This window comes from Neolamprologus brichardi, chromosome 23, assembly GCF_056152115.1.
Source record: "Neolamprologus brichardi isolate AB-2024 chromosome 23, ASM5615211v1, whole genome shotgun sequence".
NCBI classification, from domain to species: Eukaryota; Metazoa; Chordata; class Actinopteri; order Cichliformes; family Cichlidae; genus Neolamprologus; species Neolamprologus brichardi.
In genome coordinates, this window is record NC_142125.1 from 32,667,355 (window position 1) to 32,685,903 (window position 18,549).

Genomic DNA, 18,549 nt, shown 5'->3' on the forward strand with positions numbered 1-18,549 from the left:
GCGTACCAACTGCAAAATTCCACGGTGATTCAGTATGCTTACATTGTGGGTCATATGTTGTCAGACCAATTAAACACCATTTGTCCTTTTCTCCACGGATAACACACAAACCATTTTCCTGGTCTGTTGCCCCCAATTTCTCCTACAAGGCCCTTCCATCACAGCTTGCTAATACCCATGCACTACTGCATTTAGGCAGAGCAGCAGGGGCGGGGGTGACTCATATCCCCGCCTGCTTCCCTTCTCCCGGGCAGGGTGATGATCTGTAAAGAGAGTCATTAAGACGTAATTTGTGACTGTGACGTGCACACACACACATTGCCTGAAGAATGCTATCCATCACCTGAAGCTCTATTCCACACTGTGGAAAAGGAATGATGTAGAGGCCTGCTGCTTCTCTCTCTGACCTTTGACCTCCATGATGTGTGCGCCTGAGCACAACCGCACAAAAATACACACTTTAAATTAAAACAGCGAATAGTCGTGTGCTGATAGGTAACATCCGATCCACAAAGGCTCTTACTCTTCTCTTGCGATACTTTACCCATAGTTGAAATGTTCTCTGGATTTTTGGGGCCTTGTTTTGTTTTTTTAAAGTAATTTTGCATTTTCTTGTAGCTGTTTTGAGTCTCTCTAAACAGGTTTTGTAGCATTTTGCCATTTTCTGTAGTACATTTGTCATTTTTTCTGTTTGCGCTGTTTTGGTATCTCTGTAGTAATTTACTCTTTTAGGCTGTTTCTTTTGTTGTTGTTGTTATTTATTTATTTATTTTTTGTATTTGATTTGTATGTTTTTATAGTTGTTTGGTGACCATTTGTATCTTTGTAGTTGTGGTATGCAGTGTTGGTCAAGTTACTTGAAAATAGTAATTATTTACTAATTACTCCTCCAAGAAGGTAATTTTTTTTACTTTACTAATTACTTATTTTCAAAAGCCATTAGTTACTTTTTAAAAACATGATTCACAACCTGAACAAAGCAACAGACCTTTCAGCCCAATTCTATTTTTTCTGCATGATTCATCATATAAAATTGAATCAAATGAAAAAGTCTCTTTTAAAAAACGTGTTTTATTAGTTTTAATCTTTTAACTTTATGCACATTAAATTAAGCAAAAATCTAATTATATGCAACTGACTGGAAGAAATTTGTTTAACATTTAAACCTGTTTTCTGCATATTCCAGCATATAAAATAAAATAAAGCTTTGTGTGTTTACACTCACTCTTTCAAACAGATGCAAGTAAAACAGCAAAAACTAAATAAAATCAAAGACTCAGCGGCACTGAGTCCTGTCGCTCTTAAATCTATTGTCACCTGTTTAGCAGGAGGTTTGCCCGGTGGAGCAGCGGTCATGTCAGTGGGAGGATCCGGAGGTTTCTCTGTGAATTCCACATTCCTGTGGCAGCGTGCTTGGTACTTGCTCAGGTTTGAAGTTAAATTTTTTGCTGTAGAAAGAAGTTTTCTTCCCACGCAGAGTGTACAGCGAACGCTAATGTTTTTGTCACTTTTTACGGAATCAAGCTCAGTAATGTCAGTACGTCCACGCTTTAAACGCTGCATGGTCGTACTCTCTCCCACACTTCGTATTATCCATTGTTGATCTGCACACATCTGTTGCTGCCACGGGCGTCGCACACTCGTACGTCATTGTCATGAGACACTCTCACAAACAAAATCACGACGGTTTAGTAACACTGTAATGCAGCGTGCTTATGGGAAAGTAACAGTAATCTAATTACTTTTTTTTGCAATAGTAATCCCTTACTTTACTCGTTACTTGAAATAAAGTAATTGGATTACAGTAACGGATTACTTTAACGTGTTACTGCCCATCTCTGGTGGTATGTGCTTGTAGTTCTTTTGTATAATTTTATTTTAGTTTTGTAGTCATTTTGTACCTCTTTGTGGTAATTTGTTTTTATTTTGTAATTTGTAGGTTTTTGTTGTTTTATTACCTTTCCCCCCCTTTTAGACACTTTCAGTTGTTTTATTTGTTTGGGGGTTTTTTTTGCATAATTTCGAGTTTCATTTCATATCAATTTGCAGTTGTTTGGGTCCTCTTGAAGTCATTTTGTGTGTTTGTGTTTTCCATTCTTTCCAGTAATTTTGCTTTTGTTGTAGTTGTTTGAGCCTTTGTAGTTTTCCATAATTCCGTCTTCTGCTACTTTTACATGTTTTTGTAATTTTCTGATCTTTTGCCTCTTTGTAACCAAATAATTAGATCAGAATGGTTATTTGTTTTGTTTCATTTTGTAGTAACTTTGTATATTTGTGTATAATTGAGTTAGTTATTCTGTTGTTTTGGATCCCATTTTGCATGCCCTTTGTAGTGTTTTGTGCTCTTTGCTTGTTTTTAGTCAATGTGAATGCCTTTGTAATTTCTATAATTTTGTTTCGTTTGATCTTTCCAGTAATTTTGCTTGTTCCTTTAGTTTTTCTGATCATTATGCTTATTTAAAAATTGATTTCCAACCTTTTGTAGTTGTTTTATTTGTTCTTTTTGTAGTAACTGTCTTTGTAATTTTGTCCGTCACTTGGTTTGTTCTTTAAGTTGTTATCTTTATAGTCACTTTGTCTGTTTGTTGTTGTTTTGTGGTTTCTTTGTGGTCATTCTGCATATATTTGCAGTCAGTTTTTGTAGTGGTTTGAGTCATTTTCTAATGTGAAGTGTGAACAATAACATTCATCAGAGGCACAGGGTTCAGAGGCCCAATTACAGGTTTGAAGCCCAGAAGACCTCGTTCCTGATGCAAACGTCCTTGAGATTTCCACTAATGCTTCCTTTTTTGGCCTGCTGCTGTTTCTGACCTCCATCATGAAAGTCACACATGCTTAATATATTCAAAAATGCTGGTACCTAATTACACTTTATGCATAATGAGGAGGGTGGGGGCGATGAAAGGCCAGAGTCGGAACCATTTCAGGAAAAATAATTCATGCCGTCTGCTTGTTGACTCATTCCGTTCTATCACAATAACTCCAGCCCCCACCCCAATGATGGCTAATTGTTCAAGATGTGCTATCAAAGGGGCAGGAGAGAGGTCTGGGTGTTACCAGGCGGTGGCCTCTCTTCTGCTCGTCTTTGATGAGGGGTTCTTTTGTTGGAAATGTAATTCCTTCGCCCGCATGGTTGTTTTCATTGTATTCAAGAGCTTCCCTTAACGACGCCCAACGTTGCAGCTTGCCAACCTCTTCCACTACGTTCCTATGGTAACAAGTAAGAGTGAATGCGTCTGGGAGATGACTGATTGTGTTTGTGTGTGTTCATTACGGTGATGTGGCTTATTTTTACATAATGAATCAATTATTGAGGCTGTGCAGCAAGCTCGTCTGAATAATTGCAAACCAAAAAAAAGAAACAAAAAACCTTCTACACAAAACATGTAATGCGTACTTCCTTGGAAAAGGTGCAACACTGTGTTGTAACACTCTGTATGTGTGTGGACGGGAGATGATGTATAATGGGACATCCAACTGATATCATTCGCCTGCCAATCTGCACCCTGCTCGCCAAACCCAGCCTCCATAATTGCTTTATTGAGGCGAGTCATGGCAGCTACAGTATCTCTATTTATACACAGCCCACAGTATAGATGAAAGTGCTCTACCGCCCCCTGCTGCCCAATGCAGGCCTTGCATTCCAGCAAAACAAGGGTTCATGGACACTAAGTAATAAAAGCCTAAAGACAAAGAAATGTAGAACAGATGTCACTGTAGTAATTCTCAAATACTAATAATGCTTAAAAATGCTAATAATAAAAAAATTAATAATCATCAAGAAAATCCACACAGACAAATCAGTTTTGTTTTAATTTAATTTCACATAATATGTGACTAAATGATTTGGTCATGTGAGTCAGGCTGACATCTGTCGATGTTTGTCTATGTTTTGTCTTTAATTAAGATGTGAAGAGGGGTAACTAAGACTTATCCCCACTGCTATGAGAAGAGAGTCTGGATTGCTGTTTAAAGGCTTAATTATTAACCCATCCATAAACAAAGGGGAAGCTTCACCATAGAAACAGAGAGAAAAAGCAAAAACACAAATTATACAGTACTGATTAAATATCTCATCAGTACTGTATAATTTATTTCTATAGTTCTAATCATTAGCTGCTCAAGTGAAAACTCACAGTGTCAGTATCAAACAACAATCAGTGCATCTGTAACAATAACAAGATAAATATAGATTTCAGTGTTGGGGAGGGTTTGCGAAGAGAAAACTACTCCCCCTTGTGGTCAGTGATTAAACTACATCTGTTCATGATTCCTACTAGATTGCCTGAAATTTACAAGAGTGTCTTTGAATTTAATTATTCCTTCTTTTATTTTCTTATTGAACAGCAGACTAGGGACTGAGGGGCTGATGGCTTTAATGCAGGAGTCCTCAAATATGTAAAGAACATCTTCAAACTGGAAACTGAAAACACCACAGATCTGATTTAGTAGGTATTTATCCGACAGCCCCATCTCATGGTAAATATCTTATGAACTCTTACGATTGATTGCTAAAACTCAAACAAAGTTTTCAGTTTCTGGATGGCTTTCTGGACTCCTGAGGTCACCTTGGAACGTTGCTGCTCAGTCAACGATATTTGCATGAGGTCAGTTTCTACAACATACCTGACAGATAAGTCAGTGCCCGCAAAGCATCTGCCCAACTCCTTCTTGTGAAATGTTTTGATGTATCTGAATATGTAAGAGTCAACCCAGATATCATCCTGACCTTCCGGAGAGACTCCACACGCCACTGCGGGACCTTCACTTTATCTCTCCAAGGTTTTTGAGACATCTTTAATTTCAGTCTGGAGCTTACTTCTGACTGCTGAGCTGCTTGGATTCTTCAAACAGCCCATGCTGCTCTGGTGAGACCCCAAATCACCCTCTCTTCTAATCTCTGTGGCTGAAATCTTGCCTGCTCTGGGATGTTTTTGTGAGGCACTGTCATTATAAGGCTCTGTTGTTGATATTGCGATATACTGGTTGAGGAAGGCCCGATAAGGAAGATGCTTTGATTTCCTTCTCGACCACTTGTATGTGGTTGGCCTTTCTTTGTTCTGTTGGCTGTACTTCCAGTTTGTCCTTTCCATTGATGCGTGCTTTCAAAATCCTCCCTGGAGCCAAACTTTTTGCCTCAAGGAGGTGTTTTGAGTCTTTGAGAGCAGTCTTTGGATTTCACTTGCCTTACCTTGGCTCTGCAGCAATGTTGATAAGTTGCTTGCGGGTTCCCTCTTAGAGCTGCTGTGGCTTACAGAGTCGACATACTTGTGATGAGATATTAACCTCGTATTATGGCCACTTTCTCTTGGGTTAATACCAGCGGTTTGGACTGTGACTGCAGATTGAAGCTCATCGGCTCTGCGAATGAGGTCCCTTCTCAGAGCTTGGACAGCTGCAAAAGGCCCCTCAATGAAGACTTTCCTCTCCTGGGGCACAGGACGAAAACGCAGCGATCTGTGAGCTGACCGCAGGCTCTCAATCACCAAGTCCCGATTGCCGCCAAATATAGAAAGATCAACCGTAGCGCTTGGGACGTAGAAAAACACCTGCACCACAGAAACGTGCTTGAATTAGAAACTTTTATTTTGCGATCAAAAGCTTGTCAAAAGCAAGTGACTTAAGTAGGCATGGTGTTTTAAAATCACACCGATACTTACATCTGTGCTGAAGGGAAACACAGTGAGGACGAAGTCTTCAGGAAACTGGCTGTCTGTCATAATATGCTGCTTCTTTTCCACCACCCTCGCTGCATCTGCCAAAAGTTAGCGCAGTTCTGCTGTGGTCTCTACCCAGGTCATTGTTATAATGATGCCTCATGAACCCACAAAGCTAGCACACTTTTTTTTTGTCACTCAGAGTGCACAGAGCTTGACTCGACTCATTATCTACCAGTCTAATGTTAGCTTTTATATAACAGTCACTTTGATAATATCAGATTAATCCATTCATCAGTTAGGCACACATCCAAGCTGCAGATCATACAAAAATCAAATGTTTCATTCATACATTACCCTTTCCACTCAGCATAATGTAAAAGTGGTTCTCAGGGGAAACTGAAATTGGTTCCCATGGGTACCAATTACAGTGAAAAATAGCAGATATGTTTGACAATGACGAAACAGTTTGTGTAAGCCCTTTAGGTATTTGCAATTCCACATGGATAAGGTGGCCTTAGTTTGTGTCTATCATTTATTATTACATTCACAGAGCTCCGGAAATAAGCCTCCTATTTTAAAAGAACAGAATATGTTCAAACTCATAAAGCAGACTGTATTGTCTGACTAAGGTAACTGGAACACTGCACCAATCAGGGAGAGCTATTTTAATTTCTAATAATCCCATTGTACAATAAACAATACACCCGGCTTTAGAATTAAACAACACGCTGTATGTTATGCAGCAATGATAATGTGTCTGAACTGAAATAAACTTCATATTTTTGATAGAAGACAGTACATACAGATCCAACTGTACGTTGTTTTTAGGCCTTTATTGTAGTAAAATATCTGTAAACATAAGTGTTGTCACAACACTATGAAGTTTTAAGGTGTTGTTTGCTACATTGTTTTTTTATTTTAGAACTGTGAACAGAAAAATCATAAATTTTAGAAAACTGAGACTGCTTTTCTTTTTCTTTTGAAGAGTTGGGCCGAATCCAAAGTGCTTCAGAGACACATTTACATGCGGTGACTTATTGTGAAAAGTAAAAATCACAGTAAGCGGTCATTAAAATGTGTTCATTGTTTACAAACTGATGAGTCATCTCATAAATCATCATACAGCCTGTATAGGCTGAAAGTGTCGGCGATACTGGCCCTGGGTTTACTTGGAAAAGTAGCAGTAACATTTAGCTTAAATTAGCGAAGAGTGGACAACTTTATAGAGCAGCTTTTTGGACAACTTTATTTAACTCACTGAGCGCTGGAAGAACTGCTCATAAGCAGATTAGCTTTTGTTGGTTGGAAGGGGACACCCTCAAAAACCGCTTGTTGTAATTAATGTATTTATTGAAGGACGCACAGCTTTACACACTATCAGTAGCGACATGTTAGCCTATAGCCTGCCTTTAGCCACCACCTGCTAATTTACCTTCTTCGTTTTCAAAAGTGACAAACGCAACTCCGGCCATGTTGGTGGGATATTTGACCTTTTCGACGTCTCCTCCATCACTCTTCCGGGCGCTTTGGAAGTGAATGGTCAGCTTATCAGTTATCCTGCCGGGGGGCAACACATTGGGAACACCGGAGACAACCACCGTCCTGCCGTTCTCCCAGGAGTCGATCTCCATTACCCTTTTGTTATGCTACATTAGCACTGAAGCGTCGACATAACGGTTAGATACTCCCGCATTTTTTGGCCACACTAAACACGCCTGCCATTAATATGTAACCACTAAACCAGTTTTCTGTTAGTTTCACTTTCACTCCTCGTTAATTCCATAGCGCTTTCATAATGTAGTAACGAACTTTACCCACTAGGTGTCTCTGTTTCACTACATCGCAGGCTGAGAGGAGCGTTCGTTCAAAATGGCTCATTTATGCAGCTGGAAATGAGGCTGCCGAGCAGAGCAAACATCTCCGCAGTGCCCAAAAGGCACAGATACAAACCTCATGGCAACATCTTCCACAGAGTTGCCTCATCTGTTGCTCTTCTCTCCCATACCGAAGCGACATCTTGCTCCCAAGGAAACATTTCAATTAGACCTTGAAATTGCTGACTGCAGCTAACTACTCCTACTTTAGCTTGGTGGAAAAAGTCAACACTTGTGGTGCAAACATTTATTAGAATCTAATTTTTAAAAAATGAAAGAAAAGAAGAAGAAAAGCCACGCCATACACAGAACACCTCTCATGAGTCACACGAACAGAAATCCAAACAAATTAAGCCAAGTAGTGACAAACTCGATTGTATTATTCTTGTGCATATAAACATTTTAATATATAAAACAAAGTGGCCTGGTCGAGTGCAAACAAACAGGTATTAAGGGTTAATAAAAGAAAAACCCAGGCTCTGTCCGATACCAGTCAAATCTCCACCTCTGATCATCACTTCAGTGCAAATGCAACATTCACGGTGTTTAATGGTGACTTTAAATAATTCAGGTAGTTTATCTGTGATTCAGTGTTTCTTCTTGTACAAATGCTGCTACGTGCCGTTCTAGAACCTTTAAACACCCAACGTGACACATTCAGTTCAATTTAAACATAATTATATTATCTAATTTTCAAAAAGTGGCAAGAAAAAAAATAATAATTTGGTACTAAAACAGCCGCAGTAGACACACTAATGTGATAGCTGGCAAACAAACCCCAAAAGTCTCCAAACACTTTGACTTCAGAACAGCAAACTCGAGTTTTAGAATAGAAGTGGGGCGCTGAGCGGAGCTCTGCAGCTACGGACAAATGTTACAAACTGGTGCTCGGTTTCCACCCTGCACAGACCTGTTGGCCGAAAAAAAAGGAAAAAAAGCTAAAAGAAACTAAAACAAAATAAAAATGAACATTCATTCTTCAGACATTTGATGTTTCGATTTGGACAGCGTCTGGGAGACAGTCCAGACTGAGGCAGCAGAGGCAGGTGGTTGGATGTGCGTTCCATGTGTGCCGCTCTGAGATCTTAGCAGCTATGAGCCAGTCCTGTCTGAGTCGCACAGCTCCCCTTTGTGTCCGCTGCTGGTTCTGAGTTTAAAGGCGGCTCGGGGGCCTATGGGGCGGAACACGGCGCTCGGGGTGGTGTGTCTGGAGGGGAGCATGGCAAAGATAGGGCGCGACGAGGCCAGGTCTCTGCCGGGAGCGCCTCGGGTCAAGTTGCACAACCGTGGCTGCTGGTCCGACAGCCGGCGGATCGATTCGCCCCCTTTGTACATCTCTGCCAGGAGGTGGTGGGAGTCTGTACAGCTGATCCCCTCCGGAGGATGTGTCACGTCCAGAATCTGACTGCTCACTGCAGACGCACACAGACAGACAGCGCTGTGAGCAGTGGAGCCAATAAATAAAACAACTGTCATGGGTGAGCAGAGGGGGGAAACAAACAAAAAAACGACAACAACATCAGACCTGCACCATCGGGAGGCTTCAAATAAAATGCTGCTGTCAGCTTTAAAGCTTTGAGTTGGAAGGACAAACAGATCTATGTGTCTGGTTATAATTTACTGGATTTTGTTTTACATTTTCTTTAAAAAGAAAAGGTCCATCTCTCAGTCTTAATTCCTCTGTAAAAGAAGCTGCGTATGAGCCCCAGTCCTTGTTGATTGCCCCTAGTGGGATTGTTGACTAAAGCGCCTGAATAATGAAGGGGGGAAAAAAAAATCTCAGCACCTGCAAAAAATACAGCGTGATATTTGAAATAATCAGCACATTTGTGTCGGTGTTAATACTGCCGGGACTGCAGGTTCCACTGCCAGGTGTGATTTCTGCCCCGTCTGGAAATTATTTCTGCTTACATTCACAAACAGACGCTTTCTCCACAGATACGGAGCACAGCAAGCAGATTTTGACAGAATAAAAAAGGTGATGTTACTCCACTTAATCTGGCAAAGAGACTACACAGCAGCTGGATTTATCTGGTAATGAATCTCAGCACGAGTTTCTGATAAACACCTAAAGGCTGACATTCCAGCCAGCGTGCGTGTTTTTACAAACTGCTGGCCTGAATTTCTTTGCTAAAGCAAAAAAAGAAGAAAAACACTACATAATATTCTGGACTAGGATTTGGAGCTTCTTCTGTGTTGAAGAGGTCAAATCTCGGTCAGAACCTGCCGCTAACTCGAGGTTCACTAAGCTTAAGCCTCCCTCTGGTCTTCCTATTACCTGCTTCACCTACACTGAGATCTGAAGAGACTGATTTTCTGCCGGCCTTCCTCCCATGACTGCCACGCCAAACCCCCAGAGGAACCTGAGGAGACGGAAGATGCCAGTAAGGTAGGTGTGCTTGTGGGCAGCAGGACAAGGAAAAAGAAGTCAAAAGTGGAAAACCAGTACTACCTGATGTTTGGCCATCATGTGTGCAGTGTGGATAAACGGAGGTCTGATGGAGGGTTTGTACTGCAAAGGCTGGCCCAGTAAAGAGTAGTGCGCTTCACCTGTAATGAGAGTCAAAACAACCTTTTCAAATATCAGTTTGTAGTCATTTAAATCGCTTTAGAACCCAACTGCAGCTACATAGACAGTAGCTAACTAAAGTACTCGACAATCAATGATTCAAATATAAACTCCAAGTATAGCTGCCAGTTTAAACAAATGATATATGACATTTATTGAATCCTGTGTGCTAGAACCTGTTTAAAAACACGCACGCTTTAACATTGTTCATGGCAAGCAGGAAGTTGGGAAGTTAGCTACTGCTTAAACTACTTTGCCGCATGCTTTTCAAGCAATTTAGTGCAATTTGTCCCTTAATGTTAAATCTTAGGTTAGACATCTTTTACAAGCACAGCTGAAGTTACTGTTGTATTTAAAGTTGCTGCACAGACCCTCAAGTGTTCTCCAATGCACTGACTCCTTCATTTAGCATCAGGAAATGATGCCCCTCAGCAGGAGTAGTTTAAAACACATGATCATGCTCTTCACTCCAATCTTAAAACCTCAGGAATATCAGTACATAAGCAAAGGCTTGTGAATATGGAAGGTTTCATTCATCCAGATAAGAGATGCTTCAACTGTACATTTTTTGATGTTGAATGCATTCGTGCGCCATTGAACTGCACAGTCACTGAGTTTTGAGGATGCCATGTTTGTAAGCATGTACTGCAATACTACTGCGCGTCTCTGACCTTGTCCACTGTGGCAGAAGGCTGTAGGGAGCTGCGGGTGGTGGGCCATGACAGGGATGGGTGAGATGCCTGATGGGAGGCCCTTGACGCTGGGCGGCTGGCCTGGCGAGGGAGTGAGTGCCGGAGACGAGGGCAGGCTGCTCTACATACAACACACCGATGATGCAGAGAGGGGAAACCGGGAGGAAACACAAACACTTTCATTCAAAAAAAAGAAAAAGAAAAAAGCAACTGTGGCCATTTCTTCCTTTCACAAAGTCATTCTGTGGTTCAAGTCATTGCTTTAATGTTCCATTCTATCCACATTAGTCCCACTAATGTACCATTACACCCTAATGCCGAGGACTATTTTCTCCTCATTTTCAGGTTGCGGCAGCACTCACTTCATTTGCAGAGCCTATTTACTACGACATTTAACCTGCCTGGAACAGCAGGCAAGCTGAGTCTGGCTCAAGGCGACAATTCTCACGCAACTGTCAGACGCGCACAAACAAACTAAATTGGCTTTCAAATTGCTTTCTTGTGACCGTCTTAACTTTCTGACACGTAAAGTGTGGTCCTATGTAGAAAACATCAGCTGAACAAATTTACAACTGAATTCAAAATTATTTGGAAGTTGCTCCCGTCAAATGAAAACCTCTGGGTTGCCGAGCTAATTAAATGGTTTCAAAGGAGAAACTACGGTCTGAAAGGCACCGCTGTTCTTCTGTGATTGCCTGATGGATGCGCCTGGGCAGCGTTTGTACCTGGGTGTTGTCCGGAGGCGGAGGGAGCTCGGCGGGCCTGCGGTTGCGTTGGTGCTCGGGGCCCAAGTGTTTGTGGCTGAGTGGTTTCCTCTGGCAGGGGGAGGGGGCCCGGGGCTGCTGGCAGGGGGCTGCTGTCATTTGCAGCATCACCATGCCGCTGCTGGGGGCCGGGGGTAACAACCCTGCACGCAGACAGAAATGGAAAGGTTGAAGCAGTGTTTGTGTCGGCAAGAGGCAAATCAGGTCAGCAAAAAAAAAAAAAATCCACTTATTTAATTCGTCACATCAGCTCATCATTTATGCACCAAAGTAAATGTGTTTTTGCCCCAAAGCTGCGTTTCAGCACTTTTGTTCAGCTACACACCTCATCAGGGAAAACACTGCTCCTACACCGTTAGCCTCTCAGCAATTACGTCTTAAGAGCCTCGACTATAAGGGCACATTGGAATTGGCAATCAGAGAGTCCATTCCCTATTCCTGCTAAATCCTCTGCAATGATCCAGGAAATCCAATTATGTAATTATTTTGTGGCACATGAACATGACTTTTAAAACCAAACAAAAAAAATTAATAAAATAAATCAGCGCCCCGAACATACATTATACCTCCATCTAATTAACTTCTGTTTACGTGAAGCTCATATGAGGCGCAAATCATACACAAACTTTGCACAGCTGATGCTGGTGTCCATTTAGGAAATCAAACCTCGTAACACTAGCAAGGACGATGGATATTTGGACTTAATTTGTAGATTATTTCTGGCCCCGGCCTAGCCAATTAAAAGTGTTTACTGGTCACGCTGTAGGTAAGGCCGTCGTGAGACCTTCATCTGACCTCATTACTGGAAGAGCTAGAAATGATGGCTCCCCCTCCACTGCTCTCCCGTAATAATCAGACATGAATAATAAAGGTCATTAGTAAGGAGACTGCCCCACCTGCGCCTCTGGACAGCAATTCATGTCCAAAGAGACGGAAAACAGAAATGAAAAAATGCGTTATTGTAGCTTTGTAAGGCACGAGTCCATTTTATCTTTATTTATCTTTTAATGCACTAAGGTAAACTGGGAGACAAATTCCCAGGGTTTTTAGAAGTAGAATGGGAGGCAGAGCCTTCAGCTTTTAGGCCGCTCTTCTGTGGAACCAGTTTGGATTCAGGAGACAGAAACCCTCTCTGCTTATAGATCAGGCTTAAAAGATTCCTTTTTTCCAAAAGCATATAGTTAGGTTTGGATCAGGTGACCCTGAATCCTCCCTTAGGTACGGCGCAATGAATCTAGGCTGCTGGGGGCGTGACAACCAGGGTTCACAGCAACTTTAAGTGACATTGGGCCAAATAGGTGGATTCTGAGCAAAGCTTTCTTCAAATGCAACTACCACCAAGAGAGCCATATCACTGGTGGTAAATACATTAGAGGGTTACCGAGGCAACCGGAATCTGGAATGTCCACTAGCAACCAACTATCATCTACAAAGCGGTGCATGATCAGCGAATCGCTTCCTCTGTAAACACCCCTGAACCATGAAGATAACCGTAGTTGATTAGCAGAGTTGCAGCTAAAGCACTCGACAAACACATTAGGACCGGCTTTCATCCTCACTTCATTTCAAAGGCATAAAAGGTGGAACATTTAGTAAATACTCCAATCTTCTTCTGTACTGAATCGCACAATGAAACCAACAGTCCCGCTTCAAGACTGTAAAAAAATACATTGGGAAATACATTTTTACAACGTAAACAACGTACCTCTGTAGAAAAAAAAAACCAATCAATATTTATGTTGTGTTTATTAAAAAAAATAAACCCTTGTGAGCGCTGGTATAAAATTTGATAAATATCGACCACATTTTCTTATCAGACGGGCTACGCTGTCTACCATCATCAGTTTATACAGACACATCTGTGTGTTTGATTGAATGGGAAATACTTTGAAAGTTAAATGACAGAAGTTCTATAGGTTTGAGAAGTGGGTTATGAAGCAAAATATTAGAGTAATATTACCAAAGCCTGACTATGAAAAAATAAAGAGTGATCATTTAAGAGTAGGACCAACTGGGAAATAAGATGCTAGAGACCCTCTATAACCACTGGAGCACCGCAACGGCAATACCAACAACTTCTTCTGATGAGTCATGACATCAGTCATTTCTTACTTTATTGTTTTCTTTTTTTTTGTCTCAATGCAGTCGTTGATGTCAGCTTAACATTTGCAGTGGTTGACCTAATCACTGTTTAATCTCCATCCAGCTCTGGAGGAAGAGGGACGTGAGCAAATCACTTTTACTTATTCAAACTCCAGGGACCTCCCATCACAGGGCCTCGCGCTTTTTCATTTCAAAAATCCAGAGTGTAAATCTAATCATGCATCTGCCGCACATACAAAGGTAAAGTAAACTCAGGGAAGATTATTTCATTATGAAGCGCAGGCTGTGGCTACAGAGGAATCCGGTCTGCGGTTATTGACACTGAAAGATGAGCAAAATAAAGAATGTCAGAGCGCTGGCAGTGATGGGGAATCTCCAGGGCAGCTAATGTCAGAAAAAAGCGAATATTCTCACTTTACTGCGTGATGCTACTGTAGATCACCGTGTGTTTCTATCTGGACCTGTGAACAGGCTGCATGCCAGCCTCAGAGAGGAGGGTACCTGCGTACTGCTGGCCCGGGTGCTGCTGGGAGACGCAGGGGGACGAGGTCTGAGGAAACTGGAGCTGCTCCATCATCGGTGTGGGCAGGAAACTCACTGTTGAACTGAGGATGAAAACACACACGGGGATGTTCAAAATCATAGATTTCTGGAGACTAAAACTATTTTAAAATGTGAGCGGATTTTGGCGAGTGAGTGAAATTTGAAATGTTTATCATCCAATGACCACACTTAAAATAATTCAAGTTCCAAGTATGAGTGAATAAACCAGAAGGTGACACTGGATCAAGTCTGTTAGCGTTTTAGTTTATCAAATCATTAATGAATGGTTACTGGAAGTCCACTATGCTGCGGACACCCAGCACTTGAGTTTAGAGAAAGTTTAAAAACCACCTCTAAGCCTACACAGACGTACACCTTCAGGAGATCTGAGGTGGGAGCATTAAAAAAAAAAAAAAAAAACAGAAACTGGAAAGTAGGCGCTCTGCTCTGTAAGCAACCTGCCTGCAGGGACTCGTCTCCAGCTGGTGAAAAAGCGGGCTGCAGGTGGACGGTCGGTCCTCGTGGGAGCAGACTGAGCCGTTCCAACACTGCCACATAAATCATTCCCGCACTGACTGCCCTACTAAAGCAGCCTCATTTTACAGCTGGGACGATGAGAAAGTGACCTCTCCTCACACGCGTGCATCTCTGCATTGTTCTTTTGCTGGTGACAACTGCGTACATGGCCGCGCTTGTCTCTGCTGTTTGTTACGTATACGGAGTCCCAGTGGTGCTCCTCTCGCCAGTATCCAGATTGATTGGGCCCACGGAGGTAGAAACTAATTACATGTTTTGCTTTCTGTGAGCTAGTTCTATCAATCAGCTATAATGAGAGACTCCACACTACTCCGCAGCAGCCGAGTAATGACAGGAAAATGGCAAAACCTCTTGGAGGTGGCGTCAGAGTCGACATTCATCAGCTGCACGCAGACCCAGTTTGGCAAAAGGATGGTGGTAATAACTTCTTTTTTTTCTTTCCCTCCACAGTGAACAAAGATGACCTTGGCTCAGAGGCGCTTTGGGGATTCACCCATCAACCCCGTTTGGTCTAGAAATAAGAGGCACCTTCAAGCACCTGGCAAATCGTTTGTTTTCTGGGACAAAGAACATCTACAGTCGGGCTAATTTCTTCCATCTAAATCTGATTAACAACTTCGATTTAAAACGCGTCATTAGGACGGGATGAACATAAATCAAAGGCACTTTGTTATCAGTGTAAACATTCAGGTAATAATTACAACTTCACCTTGATACTAATTATTTATCAATGTAAACTTTGTGGCTTTGAAGCAGTTACACACACCCCTACATGTGAAGAGTATTGGTGTTCATACAAATAGTGGACTTGGGAAGTTTATTTCCAATGCAGTTAAACACGTCATTTCAAATCAGCACTGTGACGTTTGTCCACCTGGGAGCAGCAGTGAGTTGATGTTCTGTTAGTATGTATGAATACTCCCTTTACCCCAAAATCTAACAATACGTGACCGCAGGATTTTATTTTTTTCATATGAGGGATCGCGTCGCATCCCAGCATCGGATGCCCGACGGGTAAGCTGTTCAAAATGAGAATGTGACTAACAGCTGCTCTCCTGCTGAGCTGCATCTGATTTGAGAAACGCCTAGTACGCGAGCTTAAAAAGGAAACCAAGATGGTGACTTCCAAAATCTCCTGTAATATAAAAAGCTAAATGTATTTTCTGAGAAACTGTGAAACAGATGATCGCCCATGATTTGGATAAAAGAATTTCAACCTCAGCCTTTTCCCAAGGAGGGGTGGGAGGACAAATCCCACGCTGTGTGTTTTGGCAAAACTGTGTCTGTACATTTTCATTAAAAGAAAAAATTGGGAGAATTTGTCATAGGAAAAAAAGCTCCCGACTAATTAGTATCCAGGGACTCAATACCAGCATCAAATATCCTTTTTTTGATGGCCACATAAGAAAAACCAGTAGTGCACGAGCTAAAGTAGAAATCATTATGTATTCTTTTTAGATCTTTTTAGATCCATAATGAACAGACAAGCAAATGAAAAGGTTTAATACGGGTCCTGTATGGACACAAAAGACTATTTTAGTCGACCTCTGAGCTGCTCCTACCTGATCACATCCTTTCACCATCTGAGAAATTCTGGGTCGACACCGACACATATGTTTAAGATGATAACTATTATTATCAATATTATGGCCGCATTCTTAGTTTTACACAATGAGGGGAAAAAAGAAAGTTCATTGTGTTTGAAACAATAGCGTGCAGGATGTCACAGATGTAGATCCGTACCTCATGGTGGTGTGCTGGTTAGGAGGCAGCAGGCTGTAGCAGGGCTGCATGCCAGCGACAGCCACTGCCCCCTGTCCCGGCTGGCAGGACACAAACACTGGCTGCTGGTACGTCTGCTGTGGAACAGAAACCTGCTACAGGGGGAAAAGAAAGAAAAATAGTGTCAACATGTTCACTGTTCTTTCTTTAGCAGACATTTTAAAACTCAGAGCCATATTTCTGCATTTCCTTATGTCAAATAAAGACCAACAAAAGGCCTCGAGTGAAGCACGTTTCATTCATAACAGTGCTCTTATTAATCTAGCTGGGGGAGCTCACGGAGGCGTCCCATCATCAAAGTACCTGATAAGACTGCATTGGAGGGTACTGGACCATCATGCCTTGCATCTGGTTGCCCATATTGCTTTGCTGGTTGCCAGTGAGAGCGAGGTTGGGTGTTGGCTGCACGCCCACTACTGTCTGGTAGCTGGACGCTGGGTTTGGCATCACGGCTTGGTGCACTGAGGCAAAATGAGAAAAGGCACAATGCTGTGACCGAATGAAAAGAGACCCCTGATGGATACGCTGCGATAACAAACCGCCAAAAGTGCAATTAAGGAGTCGTGATTTCGGTGTAGCGCGGCGGGAGAGGACACTCAGGAAAAAAGCAGAGGCTATCACGATTTCACAAGACAACTGTTCAACATTTTATTGATTTTCAAAGGGTATTTGCTTCTTAAAACAATCCCAACAATGAGCACAGAACCTCCATCAAGCTGAGAACAATAGAAGAGTGTGTGGGGAGTTGAGCTGTTAAAGCTAAAGCAGGTCTGGAATAAATGAGAAAGTCAATATATCTGATTTAGCCTGCAGTGGCCTAAACCTGCAACTTGAGTAGACGAGACACTCGTCTGATGAAGGTAAATTACAAAAACACTGTCACTTTAATGAGATTTCTCCTTCCTACGATACCTTTTTGTTTTTAAATTTTAGAGAGGGCCAAATACAAGGACACACAAGAGACGACACAAAGTCAAGCAGGCAGGTCCGACGATTCTCCAAACGCCCTAAAATGGCGATGCCTGCACCTAACCCGAGGCTGTGTGTGTGTGAGGGTGGAGGGGACTCGGACACTTAAATGTCAAGGTGACAAAAAGACATTTGAAAATACCGTCCCTTGTGACACTCATGCACAGTAATCTGAGTGACTAAGGAGAGGATGTCCTTTTGTGAAGGTGTCTTTACAGTCTGCCGCCCTGGGAGAAAAGTACGACGAGACAATGAGAGCGCTCGGCGAGGAACGGAGCAGGAGGACTATTTTTATCCTCCCTCGCCTCCCACCTTCACTTACAAACCAAGCATGAAATGACCGTAATATCAAAAGCACCCGATTTTCATTCCATTCCAGCAGGGAGCGACGAGGGGACGGTCCTGACTTCTTTCCTTCCATCAGACGCAGATAATGACCGACTGTCCTGATTGTTGTGCAAGCGTGGCTGACCATCCTGACGGACTTGTTCGGCTTTCGGGATTAAAGTCATGAGGGAGGAGAAGTTTCTACTCTGTATACACACACTCCTCGTTCTTCTTTGAGGACTGGATTTGCAGATTTCGTTTTAAAAGCTGTCCTCTGCTAAGGTGCTCGCACAGTCTAGCGACGACAACGTGAGAGGGCTGGAAAAGAGACCGGTTCACTGTGAGATTCATAGAGGCCTCTCAGACAGCGTCCCGGCCCCGCATCCCGTCTCTCAGGCTCCAGATTCTTCTTTCTTTGTCACAAATCATACAGAGCTGATGAGAAGGACCTCTAGCAAGAAACTACCCATGAAAGTATGCTGAGTCTCTGTTCCTGTTATTTCTGATCATTCACAAAACAAAAATGTGTCATCCTTGAACAACTAGTGAGAAAGTGTTTTTCCACATCACATATCACAACTAAAAATTAGGGGTGCAACGATACACAAAATTCACGGTTCGGTTTGATACTTTGGTGTCACGGTTCGATATTTTTTTCGATACAAAAAAAATGTTCATGCCTTTTTAATTTGTCATTTATTAAAATTATAAATATATATTTTAACTCAA

General features: G+C 42.1%; 2 protein-coding genes across 10 annotated transcripts in view; both read right to left on the bottom strand.

Moving 5' to 3' along the window:
• Positions 1 to 4,468: 4,468 nt before the first annotated feature.
• Positions 4,469 to 7,580, bottom strand: LOC102788925 (RNA-binding protein 43-like). Its single transcript, XM_006795712.3, has 3 exons — positions 7,093 to 7,580; positions 5,661 to 5,755; positions 4,469 to 5,549 (listed from the first exon to the last, which is right to left on the bottom strand). The coding sequence occupies exons 1-3, from the start codon at positions 7,289 to 7,291 to the stop codon at positions 5,106 to 5,108; spliced, it is 738 nt and encodes a 245-aa protein (XP_006795775.1). The 5' UTR covers positions 7,292 to 7,580; the 3' UTR covers positions 4,469 to 5,105.
• A 177-nt stretch (positions 7,581 to 7,757) lies between these two features.
• Positions 7,758 to 18,549, bottom strand: part of LOC102794246 (R3H domain-containing protein 1) — a 52,598-nt gene continuing 41,806 nt past the window's right edge. For 5 of the 9 annotated variants that reach the window (XM_087836495.1, XM_087836490.1, XM_087836493.1 and 2 more), the window contains 8 exons: positions 16,828 to 16,985; positions 16,486 to 16,619; positions 14,164 to 14,267; positions 11,521 to 11,702; positions 10,775 to 10,916; positions 9,987 to 10,084; positions 9,813 to 9,897; positions 7,758 to 8,946 (listed from right to left, as the gene is read on the bottom strand). In XM_087836495.1, the coding sequence (XP_087692621.1) occupies positions 8,627 to 8,946; positions 9,813 to 9,897; positions 9,987 to 10,084; positions 10,775 to 10,916; positions 11,521 to 11,702; positions 14,164 to 14,267; positions 16,486 to 16,619; positions 16,828 to 16,985 (1,223 nt within the window). In that variant the 3' untranslated portion in view covers positions 7,758 to 8,626. Of the gene's footprint in view, positions 8,947 to 9,812; positions 9,898 to 9,986; positions 10,085 to 10,774; positions 10,917 to 11,520; positions 11,703 to 14,163; positions 14,268 to 16,485; positions 16,620 to 16,827; positions 16,986 to 18,549 lie in introns of those variants that run through there. The other 4 variants (XM_087836494.1, XM_087836497.1, XR_015717211.1 and 1 more) reach the window with 4 other exon arrangements.